This window comes from Rattus rattus, chromosome 5, assembly GCF_011064425.1.
Source record: "Rattus rattus isolate New Zealand chromosome 5, Rrattus_CSIRO_v1, whole genome shotgun sequence".
Lineage (NCBI taxonomy): Eukaryota > Metazoa > Chordata > Mammalia > Rodentia > Muridae > Rattus > Rattus rattus.
In genome coordinates this window covers 127959310-127973701 of record NC_046158.1, presented here as the reverse complement: position 1 = coordinate 127973701, position 14392 = coordinate 127959310, and the positions used below count along the sequence as shown (strand labels likewise).

At 49.2% G+C, this 14392-nt stretch overlaps 2 protein-coding genes across 2 annotated transcripts; one reads left to right on the top strand and one right to left on the bottom strand.

The window, feature by feature from the left end:
• Positions 1-892: 892 nt before the first annotated feature.
• On the top strand, positions 893-4565 carry Thbd (thrombomodulin). The gene has a single exon (XM_032904363.1). The coding sequence runs from the start codon at positions 1060-1062 to the stop codon at positions 2791-2793; it is 1734 nt and encodes a 577-aa protein (XP_032760254.1). The 5' UTR covers positions 893-1059; the 3' UTR covers positions 2794-4565.
• A 5997-nt stretch (positions 4566-10562) lies between these two features.
• Sstr4 (somatostatin receptor 4) lies at positions 10563-13151 on the bottom strand. Its single transcript, XM_032904361.1, has one exon. The coding sequence runs from the start codon at positions 13038-13040 to the stop codon at positions 11892-11894; it is 1149 nt and encodes a 382-aa protein (XP_032760252.1). The 5' UTR covers positions 13041-13151; the 3' UTR covers positions 10563-11891.
• Between the last annotated feature and the right edge of the window lie 1241 nt (positions 13152-14392).

The window sequence follows — 14392 nt, the reverse complement described above, 5'->3', positions numbered from 1 at the left end:
GGTTTGAGATAGGTTTGGAAGAAAACGAAACAGAACAAAACCAGAACAAAGGAACGCAACACACCTTTCCCAGAGAATTCTGGAGGAATTCAAGTGGGAAAGGGGGCCCTGATCTCTGAACCCATACAACACTTGCACGACTTTCTCAAGCAACTAGATAGGGTCTGGCCTTGGCGATGCCTGCCCAAGATCAGGGGATTGCTGTCCAGATGTCAGAATGGAGAGGAATGGAGAAGGGTTTGAGGTTATTAGACCACTCCATCCTCTTGCTGCCCTAGTATCATTTCCCGGCCTCTTCTAAGGTCATTTGGGACCCAACCCCTCTGCTAGTCACAGCAGCCAGGCTTCCTGAGCTCCCATCAGGGATCTAGCTAATCCTTCTCAGAGTCTTGCAAGTCTCAGGCACACCCTCTACCAGACTCTTCCTTTTTTTTTCCCCTGCCCCAACTACCAGGCCATCCTCCAAACTCTGGTAGCATCTATAGGGAAGTGTGTGTGTGTGTGTGTGTGTGTGTGTGTGTGTGTGTGTGTGTGTGTGTGTGTGTGTACGTGTGCGTTTGCTTGTGTACGTGTGTAGAGGTTTAAAGACAGGCTACCCGTGGGCTATACCGGAGAGTCTGGGACGGGAACTGTCGACTTGCTGACACAATTCAGTTCTGTGGTGGCGCCTGCAGGCCACGCCCTAGGGCCTCCCTACGCCCAGACAGTGTTTTTAACTCTTCGCACAGAGGTGATCCCAGGCTGGAGGGCGGGCACAAGGCGTCCGGAGAACCCAGTAATCCGAGAACGCAGCATCAGCCCTTCCCACTAGGCACTTCCTTCCTTTTCCCGAACCTCCAGAGAGGGAGGGCCGCGCATTTATAAACTGGAGCCTCAGCTGAGTGGCATGTCAGAGGCTGCCTCGCAGGGACTACGAGCCTGGGCTAGAAAAGTCTAGGCTGAGACAGAGGCTAACTGCTGTCGCCGCAGACGTATGAAACCCCTCTGCCGGGACTGGGTGCCTGCACCATCGCAGTGCTAGCGTTTTCTTGTAGCTTGCCCGGTGTACCCCTGGACAGCATGCTTGGGGTTTTCCTTCTGGGTGTGCTGGCTCCAGCTGGCCTGGGGATCTCTGCACTAGCCAAGCTGCAGCCCAAAGGCAGTCAATGCGTGGGGAATGAGTGCTTCGCGCTTTTCCAGGATCCCGTGACCTTCCTCGATGCCAGCCAGGCCTGCCAGCGCCTGCAGGGACATTTGATGACAGTGCGCTCCTCGGTGGCTGCGGATGTCATCTCCCTTCTGGTGAGCGACAGTAGTATGGACTCACGGCCCTGGATCGGTTTACAGCTCCCTCAGGGCTGTGGTGACCCGGTGCATCTCGGGCCCCTGCGCGGCTTCCAGTGGGTTACTGGGGATAACCACACCAGTTACAGCAGGTGGGCGCGGCCCAACGATCAGTCGCCTCCGCTTTGCGGTCCGCTGTGCGTCACGGTCTCAACAGCAACAGAAGCTGCACCAGGCGAGCCGGCGTGGGAAGAGAAGCCGTGCGAGAACGAGACCAAGGGTTTTCTCTGCGAGTTTTACTTCGCAGCTTTCTGCAGGCCTTTACGGGTGAATACCCGAGATCCTGAGGGTGCCCACATCTCTAGCACCTACAACACCCCACTGGGGGTCAGCGGCGCGGATTTTCAGACGCTGCCGATAGGCAGTTCTGCTACCGTGGCGCCCTTTGGCTTGGAGCTGGTGTGCAGGGCCCTGCCCGGAACTTCAGAGGGACACTGGACTCGGGAAGTGACAGGAGCTTGGAACTGCAGCGTGGAGAATGGTGGCTGCGAGTACATGTGCAACAGGAGCGCTAACGGACCCAGATGCGTCTGCCCCAGCGGCGTGGACCTGCAGGCTGATGGCCGTTCGTGCGCAAAACCTGTGGCTCAATTGTGCAACGAACTCTGCCAGCATTTTTGCGTCAACAACTCTGATGTGCCAGGCTCTTATTCCTGTATGTGCGAGACAGGCTACCAGTTGGCGGCAGACGGACATCGGTGTGAGGACGTGGATGACTGTAAGCAGGGGCCCAATCCATGCCCTCAGCTCTGTTCTAACACCGAGGGCGGCTTCGAATGCCGCTGCTATGATGGCTTTGAGTTGGTGGACGGAGAGTGCGTGGAGCAACTGGATCCGTGCTTCGGATCTAAATGCGAGTATCAGTGCCAGCCAGTAAACTCCACGCACTACAATTGCATCTGTGCTGAGGGCTTCGCACCTAAGCCGGATGATCCCGAAAGGTGCGAAATGTTCTGCAATGAAACTTCGTGCCCAGCAGACTGTGACCCCAACTCCCCAAGCTTTTGTCAATGCCCTGACGGCTTCATCCTGGACGAGGGTTCCATATGCACAGACATTGATGAGTGCAGTCAAGACGAATGCCTCACCAATGAATGTCGAAACCTTCCTGGCTCCTATGAGTGCATCTGCGGACCTAACACAGCCCTTGCTGGTCAGATTAGCAAGGACTGTGACCCCATCCCTGTTCTGGAGGACTCAGAGGATGGTGGCTCTGGGGAGCACCCATCAAGCAATCCGACGGTAGTCTCTTCGACAGTTCCCCCTTCTGCAAGGCCAATGCACTCTGGTGTGCTCATTGGCATCTCCATTGCCAGCCTGTCCCTGGTGGTGGCGCTTTTGGCGCTTCTTTGTCACCTGCGCAAGAAGCAGGGCGCTGCTCGCGCGGAGCTGGAGTACAAGTGTACCTCTTCAGCCAAGGAGGTAGTACTGCAGCACGTGAGGACTGATCGGACGCTGCAGAAGTTCTGAGGGATTTACTCCAGAGACCAAGGTGGCCTTTGTCTTTCCGGGCTCTGCACCTCTCCTTTCTCTCTCTTCAGCCTCCCAGCTGTGCTCTCTGGCAATGTAAAAGCATTCTGGCTGGTATAATAACCAGAGAAAAGCTCATCCTCTTATGACAAGCGAGGGTAGGGAGGACTTGAAGCCGGAGAGCCCAGTTTCTTCCAAGTAGAGACTGGACAACTGGGCGGAGGTGGCAAATACAGTGAAGATCCAGGAGTGTCCCAGTCCCTCACCTCGGGGTGCAGGATGTGTGGGTGCTGCTGATCTGTAGGCTTGGAGGCAAACCTTGACCCTATGGACTGGAGATGACCTAGATATTTATTTTTTTAAAAGTATTTAGTATTTTCTTCCCTTCAGTTTTATTTTGCTTGTAAGTCTCCAGTCCCTCACCCTTTTCTGTGTCCCTCCATTCCTTTCCCTCCCCTCCCCCTCCCCATCATTCTCCTCCCTGAACCTGATCATAGTTTGCCTTTACCCTTGTCTCCAAACTCTTATGTGAAACAGAAAAAAAAAAAAAAAACACTAAACGCAGAAAAATATTTTTTTTCACTAGCTTTGGCAATTTAATTGGGGATTTCAGGTAACCAGAGCAAAAGAATTTTAACAAAAGTTAAAATGTTTCAACTGAACACTAACTAGTTAATAGTGCTGGAATGTCACAGAATTTAAACTCAAGGAAGTAGGGTTTTGATTTTTTTTATCTTTGTTTTTGAAAGGGTGAGCCTGGGTTTTATGATTGTTGCTGTTGTTGTTTTTTATTTAGAATGACAAAAGAGGTAATAATTATTAAACTTTTTATGCAGGCTTCTACAGTGTTATTAATTTTTGACAGTGTTTAAAATGTGCAGAGGATCCTTTGTCCAACCCTTTGACATTCCAATAGGACATTGCCATCTTCAGACATATTGGGCCACATTCATAGCTATCCAAGAATGTATGTGGTCCTTAGCCTGGACATATCTGAGACGGACGGATGGAAGCATCTTCCAGTAAAGCTTGAGCTGTATGCTTCGTGCCTGGCTGCCTCTCCACTGTGTTTGCCACTTGTAGTCCCAAAATAAAAGCAATGTGCTGCTTAGGGAGATATGGCAACTTGGGAATGAAGTCTGGGGGGTGACTAGATGGGACTTTGTTTTAATGAGACTCTGGAACGATATCTTGTACTTCAGAGAGATCTACTAGCCCTGGCCTATACACAAGAATTGGGACCTCCCTTGGGATCTGGCTAGAATTGCAAAATCCTAACCCCCACCCTACCCCACTCCCACCCCAGTGTGCCAGTTCATAAGAAGCTGCATTTTGACAGCATCCACAGGGACATTGTCCAGTCATTTCAGGACAACTGGTCTAAAGAGTTTCCAACTTCTTGAGAACATTTAAATGTCACTTAATAATAAGTAGCAGGCCATATGCAGGCCATTTTTTTTTTTATAAAGAAACTGAGGAATTTTCTCTGCATCGCTTTGCTTTCTGGGTAAAATAAAAGGACCAGGTACACGCCTCTAGATATTGGCATACAGAGTCCAGAAGGGTTTTGTTTTAAGTAAGCTAGGAATGAGTTCATATGTCAGTGTAAGGAACAAATGTATCATATGTGTATCTTTTGTGAAGAAAAGGTTTTCTTTACTGTTTTGTAGGCTCAGCATATCTGTACATATTTATTTATTGGAGTTTAGCTAGAACACAAGCAAAGCCTTTGCTTATGACGTCACGTGTATAAAATAAATAGATTACAATGTGCCGATGGGTGTCTCCTTCCTTTCTCTCCTCCAAGTCCCTTCATTTTTAAATCTTATTTTATACCCACAAACAATGCTAACTGCAGGAGATACATTCCAGGCTGGACTGCATCTTTACCGCCTACCTGCCGCCCAATCTCTGACGTTGCCTTCCAAGAGGAGGTTCTTTTCCATGTAACAGGAGTTTGTTACCTTTGTATGCACAGATATTTTTTTTTATGTGTATGACCGTAGCAACCTTATATTGGAGGCCTCGTGTCTGTGTTTTCAGACACACTCTAGGGTCTGAGGGAATCTTTGGTCTCCCAGCTGAGGGTCATTCTGTGTTCGTCAATATTGCCTGTTATCTGACATGTAAAACTCAACTTTGTCATGAGAGGTCTACGGCTCGAATTCATGTATTGTTCCTGAATGCCAAGGTGTCATTTAAGGCGTTGTGAAGCCATCATCATTTCTGCTGGCAATGACAAGCATCACCGTCTTTGTGACACTGATCTCTTGGGTCCCCTTTCTGTGGAATGATTGAGCTGTCTGAATTTGACATGTTGGAATGTGAAAATTCCCAGGAGGCAAACATGAGAAAAGACAGCTAAATAAGACAATTAGATAATTTTAGACATCCAGGCATGGCAGAGACTCTCAGTGTTGGCACGAGCTGTTACTGTGGGCAGACATAGGCGTGTGTGTGTGTGTGTGTGTGTGTGTGTGTGTGTGTGTGTGTGTGTGTGTGTGTGTGTGTGTGGTGTGTGTGTGTGTGTGTGTGTGTGTGTGTGTGTGTGTGTGTGTGTGTGTGTGTGTGTGTGTGTACTGGGGATAGGTTGTACTTGTGTATTCACCCCTGTAGGCACCTGCAGAGGTCCTAAGTCAACATCAGGGTACCCTCCTAAATTACTTCTCCATTATTTATCTATTTTACTTCATTGAAACAGGACCTCTCATTGAATCAGGATCTCCCTGCCTTCAGGTAGATGAGGCCCTCGGGATCTGGGATTGCAGCCGAATACCACTATGTCAGGATTTTCTATGGGATTGGGGGAGTCTTAACTTAGGTCCTCACAGTTGTGCAACAAGGAGCTTTGTCTTGACCCCACTGATGGAGATTTCATCATGCATCTTAGTGATCTGTGAGAAGCAAGGTGAGCCCAAATGGATGGGTCCAGGAGTCCAGAGGAAGGGGGAGCATCGTTAGTGCTGCAGGTGTTTCATCAGAAGCATGCCGGGATTAAAAATCGTTCAGAAAGAGAATAGAAACTTCTAGACTATTTACATATTTCTAAATATTTTTGTCCTGTTAGCAGCCGGGGAGATAACATGGGGTGGGACTATCGCAGACATCTTGATCTGACCCCAGCCTGATTTGGGGGTTTACATTACTACACTCTAATGTTTGAGTGGGAGCCAGCAGTGCTGCCTCGCTGTGCTTGCATGAGGAGTGAAAAGATGAACAAGCAGCTTCTGGCATATAGACCATGCTTAATAACTGTTAGTGTGGGGGACACTGATAGATGTTCATATGAATAAGAAAAGGTTACATTGGAATGGGGAACATCATGGAAGCAAGTGCAAGCCAGAGCGAGAATGACCTTTAAGGGTGTAGAGCCACTTTGCAAGGGTGCTGTCAGCCCTGAGGGAACTGTGGGGGTGAAATTTGGGGGTGCTGGCTACAGTTTAAGGAGGGGGATGTTTGCAGGGCAAGCGTGACCCTGCAGAATCCAGGAAATCCATGCTTCACCAGCTCTAGATCACTCTCTACTTAAAAGTGTCATCAATGGGGTGGGAGCTATAGATCTCTGTACATCCGCTGGTCCAAAGACATCACAGAGGGGAGCGAACATGCTTTCAGACGACTAAAGGAGAAACTGGCTCCAGGCCTCATGTGTGTGTGTGTGTGTGTGTGTGTGTGTGTGTGTGTGTGTGTGTGTGTGTCATTGTGAAAAATCCTTTGCTGTGGACAAGGCCAGGATCTCTAATGCTGTTCTTGGACTAACTGTAGTATCAGTATACTGAATTTACAAACAACACAGGCTCTGGGAGGGTGGTACTCAGAAACATCTGACCTTTGCCTGTAGTACATAGAATGACACAGGCCACACCCAGATCTGCTTCCCCCACCCCCCAAGAGAATAATGAATGCCTGGCTCAGCATTACCTTTTTGCTTCAAGTGGGTCCTTCCTCCTTTTTCTCTTGGTCAGCAGGTTCAGACATAAGCAAACAATTGATTTCCTCACCCACGAAAAACTAAATATTGTTTTAACATTATATCCTAACAGAATCAAATCTTTTTGCAGCCTGTTTTGAAAGAATGGTTGCAAAACACAAAAGAGGCTGTGGAGTCTGTGCCCTCAAGTCATGCCTGCTTGAAATGGGATGGGGGCAGACAGATGAGGGAAAAAGCATCAGAACTCAAAGTTGGACCTTGTGACAACTGTTCCACTTGGACCGCAGGCTGGGGATGCCTGTCTTTAAACTTCAACCTTAAGGAAATCTGTTGTGACAGGAAGTTACAGGATAGTGGCAGAACCCTGCCACTTGTCTGCATCTCCATCGGTGGACTCATGTCACCAGCATGGCCTTGGCTTCTGCCTCTCAGGACACATACACACACACAGACATACAGATACACAGACACAGACACACAGACACACACACACACACACACACAGAGGCAGAGACAGAGACAGAGACAGAGACAGAGAGACAGAGAGACAGAGAGAGGGGGGGTAGCTTTGTGGTGGCCACCCTCATTTCACTTCCTTGTCACCCTGGTTCTGCTTGGGTTTAGTTACCTTGAGCACCAGACATTACCTTTCACAGATTCAGATGCTCACTCTCATACCGGTAGCCCCTGCCCTCCCACTTTTATTAGAAGATACAGGAACCAAATGAACACCTATTGGGGCTTTCAAGTTCTTGTGTCCCAGAATGAGAATTTTGACAGGGACACACAGACATGGTATAAACTGAAAGAGTTTATTAAGGAAGAAAGCACTTTCAGGGAAGGAAGTGGGCTGGAGATGGGAGAAAGGTCAGTAGCTCAGTCATGCCCATATTGTGTCTCATTGACAGGAACATTGAGAGAAGGCTTTTTAACATTACATAGTGTGTGTTTGCTATAACCTCAGCTTTGGCGGGAAGAGGTTACTCCCCTCAGTCAGCTCGTTTCTTTCACATGCTAATTTTGACTTCACGCTCTGGCCTACTCTCCTGAGAGTTGAAATGTGATATACACCACAAACATCGGAGATTCTTTGCAGATGTTTAACTGCCATCAGTGTCTCACCCTGCCCCGCCCCCAAGGTGATTCTGCAGAAATCCAGCACTGATACCAAGAGAAACTGAAGTTGGCGCAGATGGGCTAGAGAGAGACGCAGCTTTCCTGATCATCTAGAGCACAGGAAGCCACTTAAATAAACTTAAGCAGAGTGACTCAAACCCAGTACAATTGTCTTCATGTCAGCAGTTAGCAGGCAGTGGCAGCCTGCAGCAAAGGTACCGTCTAAAGGAACACCCTTACTGTTCTTCCAGGAAGAAAGCATGGGTTCCTGGCCTGGAAGGAAACCACACTTCTCCAATATTCCATGTTCGGCATTCAAAAGGTTGCGGAGTCCATAGGGAATTCATGACTTTGCCCAGGAACCTATTTAAAGTCCCAGTTTGTTCAGGAGGCTCCTGAAGTCCAGAACATTTCTTCCAAGATTAAGACTAAAGGGCAGGTAGCAGCTGTCTGGGTCTCTGAGCTGAGTTCTACCTGATAGTGGGAGAAACCCAGAGCTGGCACAGCCCCCTAAAGATTTAGGGAAAAACCTCACCATAATCCTGCATCCTGTCTTCCCTGTGGTCCATCTCTGTAGGCTACAGATCACAAAGAAGGCAATGAGAATAGAAACAGGGTCTCTCTTGACTGGGGTGTCAACTTCAGAATCGTAACTGCATCAGAAAGCTGTTTACATGCAAAGGGTGAATTTTATCATGTACAAGTGATGCTTTCATCAAAATAGAAGAACAGATATCACTGCTTGAACAAAATGACTAAAGAAAGGCCAATTTGAATACTAATGCACACAGAAGCCTCCCCACCACCTTAGTCTCTCCTTAGTGTTCCAGGAGTACTTGCTGTAAGAGTAGGGCTGATTCTACTGTATTAGCTTGGGGAGCCACATTCCTTTTCTGAAGTGTGTGTGTGTGTGTGTGTGTGTGTGTGTGTGTGTGTGTGTGTGTGTGTGTGTTCACGTGCACATGTGCATGGGCTCACTCATGTGTGAGCCCATTCACATGTTTTCTTGAAATTAAAACCCATGGCCCTGCACGTGCAAACACTCTACCATTAAACTGCATCTCTAGACATGGTATGCAGACTCACTATGTTGTCTGGAAGCCAGCTGAATCACCAAGAGACACCCTTAGCACCCTGTGAATACACATCCTTGCACAGGGACCCAGAGAACAGAATTTGGGGGCATGGTGCTGACTAACACAGTAGAGTTGCCTCAGCAAACACAGTTTCAGGATTACAACATCTGTGCTCACAGAATTTAAGGTTGTACTGTCATGTTCTTAGGATAAGAGAGTGAGAAGAGGGGGTTATTCACCACTTACAACCTATGAGACAAGTGTTTCAAGGTCCACATTTTCTGCATTCGTGCCCAGACATAACAGAAGAGCTAGAACTCAAACCCTCCATTTGTGCATATATTAAGAATGGGCAATCAGGATGTAGAAAGAATAAATAAGTTAATTAATGGAGAAAAAGGGTGGGAAACTGAGGTGGTAAAGCTAAAATTTCTGCTCATGGGCTAGCTAAAGCTGATGTTTTTTGTTATCATTGGTGACTTCTCCAGCTTGAAGCTATTGGCCCTTTGGCCATGATTAATCCTTGTTAAAAGCTCACATTTTAAAAATGGAATTTGTCTTTTTCTAGGCAAACAAGCATGTCTTGGGGCCTGGGTGAGTCCTTAGAAGGTTGAAAATAAGAACTCCAGAGCCACTCAAACTAGGGCGAAAGCCTAACACTGTTGTCTACTGCAACCATTGCTAAGGCCAAAAGTTTCTACTATGTGATCCTTGCAGTGCAGTTCAAGCCTATTTATCAGCTATCTACTCTGCCAGGCACAAAGAAACAATTTAATTAAAAAAAAAAAACTACAAGAAGTTACTGTTACAGACATAAGATGTAAAGGTGAAACTGACCTTTTCTTGATGCCAAGGATGATTGTGGGAAGTAATGACAAGTTAGGGATGGTCTGTGCAGGTGTGTGAACATGTGTGTATTCATGCCAGTGGAAACAAAGAGTTCAGCGCTCTATTTAGATTTCCAACCCATAGTCATGGCCTTGGATACAGAAGAGACCTGGCTATGCAGTTCTCTCAGAGGTTAGTCAAGATCAGCTGAGGAGCAGACCCTGATGACTTCCACATACTCCTACATCACCCTTGAGACACCCACAATCAACAACAATTTTCAGACCATCTAGCTAGCTGACCATTTCAGAAGGTAAGAATCTAACAGGTATATGTCCATACACTTACACAGGCCTTTCTCTTCTCTACTGTTAGTGAGGAAGTTGGAATCTTCAGTCTTCATGGCTAAGAGTCACCATGTAGGACTGCTGATATAGATCAGTTGGTAGAGTGCCTGAGGCTCTGAGTTCTACCCCAACACTGAACGGGCATGGTGCTACACAATCTAATCCCAAAACTCAGGAGGTGGAGGTAAGAGGATCCGAATTTCAAGTCCATCCTCGGCTCCTATGTAGTGACTTGATGGCTAGCTGGAGTTACATGAGATCTTTTTTCAACAGCAACAGAACAATAGCAAAAATGACAGAAAATACTGGATCAACTAAAGATTCACCAAACTACAAGGACCAGTTGATTTTTCCAGGCAGAAATTCTGAAGACCTGGCCTGAGTGTCGTGCTTGGGTTATAAGACATTTGCGCCTGGGACTAGAATTCAGCCTTCTTGTCCATTTCCCACATACCAGGCAGCTGCTACAAGTCATGGCTTTGGGCAAGCAGCCCAGAAAAGGTCACCTCCTGCCTCTCCCAGGCTTTCAGAGATGCACTGCAATCCACAGGGTGGCAGGGCATTCCCTCAAGCCCCACTCTGCCTCTTGGTCCAGTCTGGATCCCCATTAGCCTTCTACCAGCTAGAACCCATGCTGATTGCCCTAGAAGACACAAAGCTATATTTTCTAGGATGATAGGATCCAGGTATTTTCTTTTAAAGATCCCTTTCCTCACCACGCAGCTGTGAGAACTGCCCAGCTGACTACCCTGTGCTTCCTCCTGCCCTTAGCTTATTGTTCTAATACCACCAGCAATGGCTCAGTAGAAGTCAGCAGGATATTTTGCTGTACTGATCTGGGCTGTGACCAGCCACTTCTGACCCAAATGCTGCGTGTGCTGGGCTGCTCCAGTGCTTCAGCAGAAGTAAAGCTCTTACAGGCTGTGAATCTTCCTCAGGGCAACTATCACTGGAGCTGTGATTAATGTACAAGGCCCACTGATGGCTTTTCACTGCGGTCCCCCTCTGATGTCAAAACAGAGTCTACTTCCCCTCCACCTAGTTCTCTGGTCTTTTCCTGAGACCCACCTCCTCATAGCATAGCTTAGGCTTTAATGAGGTTTCATATTCTTGCAACCAGGGGAAAGGGTGGAAAAAAAAAAAGATTTTAATCCTTTCTGCCTTTTAATTCCTGACCAGAAATCAGAATTTTTTTTCTCAAAAAACACCCCCACACCATCCTTCTTTAAACATTTGCATTCGCAGGAAGTCTGCTACTGGCCCTTTGACAACTGGGAAACACTTGTGCCTTGGGAAAGCAAGTGCTTTCAGCTGTTGCGTAGACATCTCATTTAGCAACGAGAGACTCAGACAGACACAGAGGGAAAACACTTGGAGGTATCATATCTTCTCCCCTGTCTCACCATATGCCCTATGCTACCACACAGCAGAGAGCCTAGCTCTGCCTACCTCACCCTCCCAGCGCTCTTCCAAGCAGTCACTGTCACAAGTCACACAAGGGTAGGCATCCCTTTCTGACCACCACCTGCTTCCCGCCTCTTGAAAAATTGCTAGAGGTCCAGGAAAGGATGGTACTCTAGCCCAAAACCCAGAGAAGTCCTACCCCCACGGAGTTGTCCTTGGCGCCAGTCAGTCCTAGGAGAGGCAGGGGCTAGCAGGAGTCCTGAGGCTCCTAGGGACAGAACACAGGCTGCTGAAAGGGCCTGGCTTAGTGACAACAGGAGTTGTTCTTGAAGTTGCTGGCTTGAGAGTGTGGTGCAGACCTGCTTGAAGGTGAGCTGAGGGAGGGTGAAATGGTTTTCAGAAAGTAGTGGTCTTGGTGAAAGGGACTCGCTTGCAGGCAGGTTCTGCTTGCATGGGTTCCTGCTGGCAGGGCAATGGAGGGCATATGCATCCTGGGCCACCTCTGCTTTTGAGAGCAGTGGCATAGTAGTCCAGGGGCTCTTCCTCAGCACTTGTTTCCAGGAGACAGCAGCGCAGGCACAGAACCCGCTGGAAAGAGCGTCGGAAGTTGTCTGAGAGGAAGCCATAGAGAATCGGGTTGGCACAGCTGTTGGCATAGCTGAGGATGAGGGACACATGGTTGACAGTGGCATCGAGACTGGTGACAAACAGATTCAGAAGCTGCACCACATAGAATGGCATCCAGCATAGCACAAAGACAGTCACCACCATTAGCACGAGCCTAGTGATCTTCTTCTCTGAGCGCCTCCGTTGTTGCCAGCCAGCCCGCAGGGCCACAGCACGCATCTTGCCCACGATAAGCAGGTAACATAATCCGATAGCCAGAACCGGGAGTAGGAAGCCCAGCAAAAAAGTATAGATCACAAAGACCGCAGACCATGCCGGGTGAGGCCAGTGCAGGTTGCAAGCTACGGCCTCACCCCCACGAGCTGGCCTGGTGTCAGCGAAGACTGCGATGGGCAGGGTGACCAGCAAGGACGCTAGCCACACTCCCAGGTTGATTAGCTTGGCCACGCTGGGCCGCCGGTAGGTGGCAGCTCGCAGAGGGTGCACTACAGCCACATAGCGGTCCACGCTGAGCACCGTGAGGCAGAAGACACTCGTGAACATGTTAAGGCCGTCCACACTAAGCACAGCGCGGCACAGCACCGCCCCGAACGGCCAGTGGCGCAGGGCAGCCGCCGAGGCCACGAATGGCACGCTGAGCATGAAGAGCTCATCAGCGACGGCCAGGTTGAGCAGGTAGATGTTGGTGGCTGTCTTCATTTTGGCATAGCGTAGGATCACGAAGATGACCAGGGCGTTTCCTACCAGGCCCACCAGACACACAAGCGCATAGATGCACTGGATAGTTACCATGCCCGCTGTCCCTGTGCCGTCGGACCGCACTGCATCCTTCTCCTCATCCGGAGCCCAGCTGGCGTTGATCCCAGGGGTCCAGGTGGTGTCCTCGCCCCCCAGGGGCAGAGTTGCGGGCGTGTTCATGCTTCGGGGTGCCCACCCGGGGCAGCGGTTGCAGTGGAGAGCAGCCGAACGCTGAACCAAGGACCAAGAGGCGGGCTGGGGTCGTGCGCACACGCTCGGCTCAGCCGCTCCGCCTAAGAAGTGCGCGGGGGCCCGGGAGCACCCGCCAATCCCTGCGCTGCCGCGCGCCCCTCGGCCGCGGGAGCTCCAGTCGCCCGGCGCGCGCCCTTCCTCCGCGCGCCCAGCCTCAGGTGCTGTCTGCTTCGCCCGAAGAGCTCTCCTGGTCCTGGGCTTTTTCTACCCACACCACCTCTGTCATGCTGCCAGCTTCGCCAAGCTGTAAGAAACTTTACGTGGACCCTGGTCCTACCGTGTGCCGCTAGATCACGCCTCACCTCCCTCAGTCCTTCAAATCTTCTCCCTTTAGGATCTTGGTTCGATCCAACTCCGCTCACTACCTGCAGTTTTCTGGGTATTGAAGTATTTGGATTGTCCCAGATTACTCCTAGTGCACAGAGTCATCATTCCAGCACTTTCCTTCCATCCCTGACATCCCTTCCCTGCTCTTTCAATTTTCAGAAAGTCCGGTATCATCCTTTAGCCCAGTCCAGGGATGAAGGAAACTGAAGGTCCCTATGGACGTTTTTGTGGATTCCAGGTCCTTTTTTTAAAATTTGCATTTCAAATGTTATCCCCTTTCCTGGTTTTCCCTCCGGAGACTCCCTACCCATTCCCCTCTCCATGCTTCTATGAGGGTGCTTCTGCACCCACCCACCCACTCCTGCCTCACCACTCTAGCATTCCCCTATGCTGGGGCATCGAGCTTTCACAGGACCAAGGTCCTCTCCACCATCGATGCTGCACAAGGCCTTCCTCTGCTCATATGAAGCTGGAGCCATGGGTTCTTAAGAGGTCAGAGGCTCTGGGGTATGTGTTTTGGCGCTCTCTCTCTCTCTCTCTCTCTCTCTCTCTCTCTCTCTCTCTCTCTCTCTCTCTCCTGTCTCCTTCTCTTCCTCTTCTCCTTTGCCGGTCCATCCTCCCTCCTCCACCCCCAAACACTGGCCTCCTGAATCTTTTAAATTGAATCTGCATGGAATTAAGGTCCTCAGGAAATGGAGCAGTGTTTGCAAAACTCAAGATACCCCAAAGATAACTAACATCAGGCAAGTGAGGTGGCTCAGGGATAAAATTGCTTGCTCCTAAGTCTTAAGACCTGAATTTTATCCCTATGATTCACAAGAAGAGAAATTTGACCTCCACTTCCCACAGTGGCATGCATGCATCTGCCTCCCATCATATGTATCATATATATTATATGTGGAGAGAGGGGAGAGAGAGAGAGAGAGAGAGAGAGAGAGAGAGAGAGAGAGAGA

What these genes read in the sequence shown, in the direction of transcription:
- Thbd (XM_032904363.1), top strand. Translation starts at nt 1,060, where the DNA reads ATGCTTGGGGTTTTCCTTCTGGGTGTGCTGGCTCCAGCTGGCCTGGGG.
- Sstr4 (XM_032904361.1), bottom strand. Translation starts at nt 13,040, where the DNA reads ATGAACACGCCCGCAACTCTGCCCCTGGGGGGCGAGGACACCACCTGG.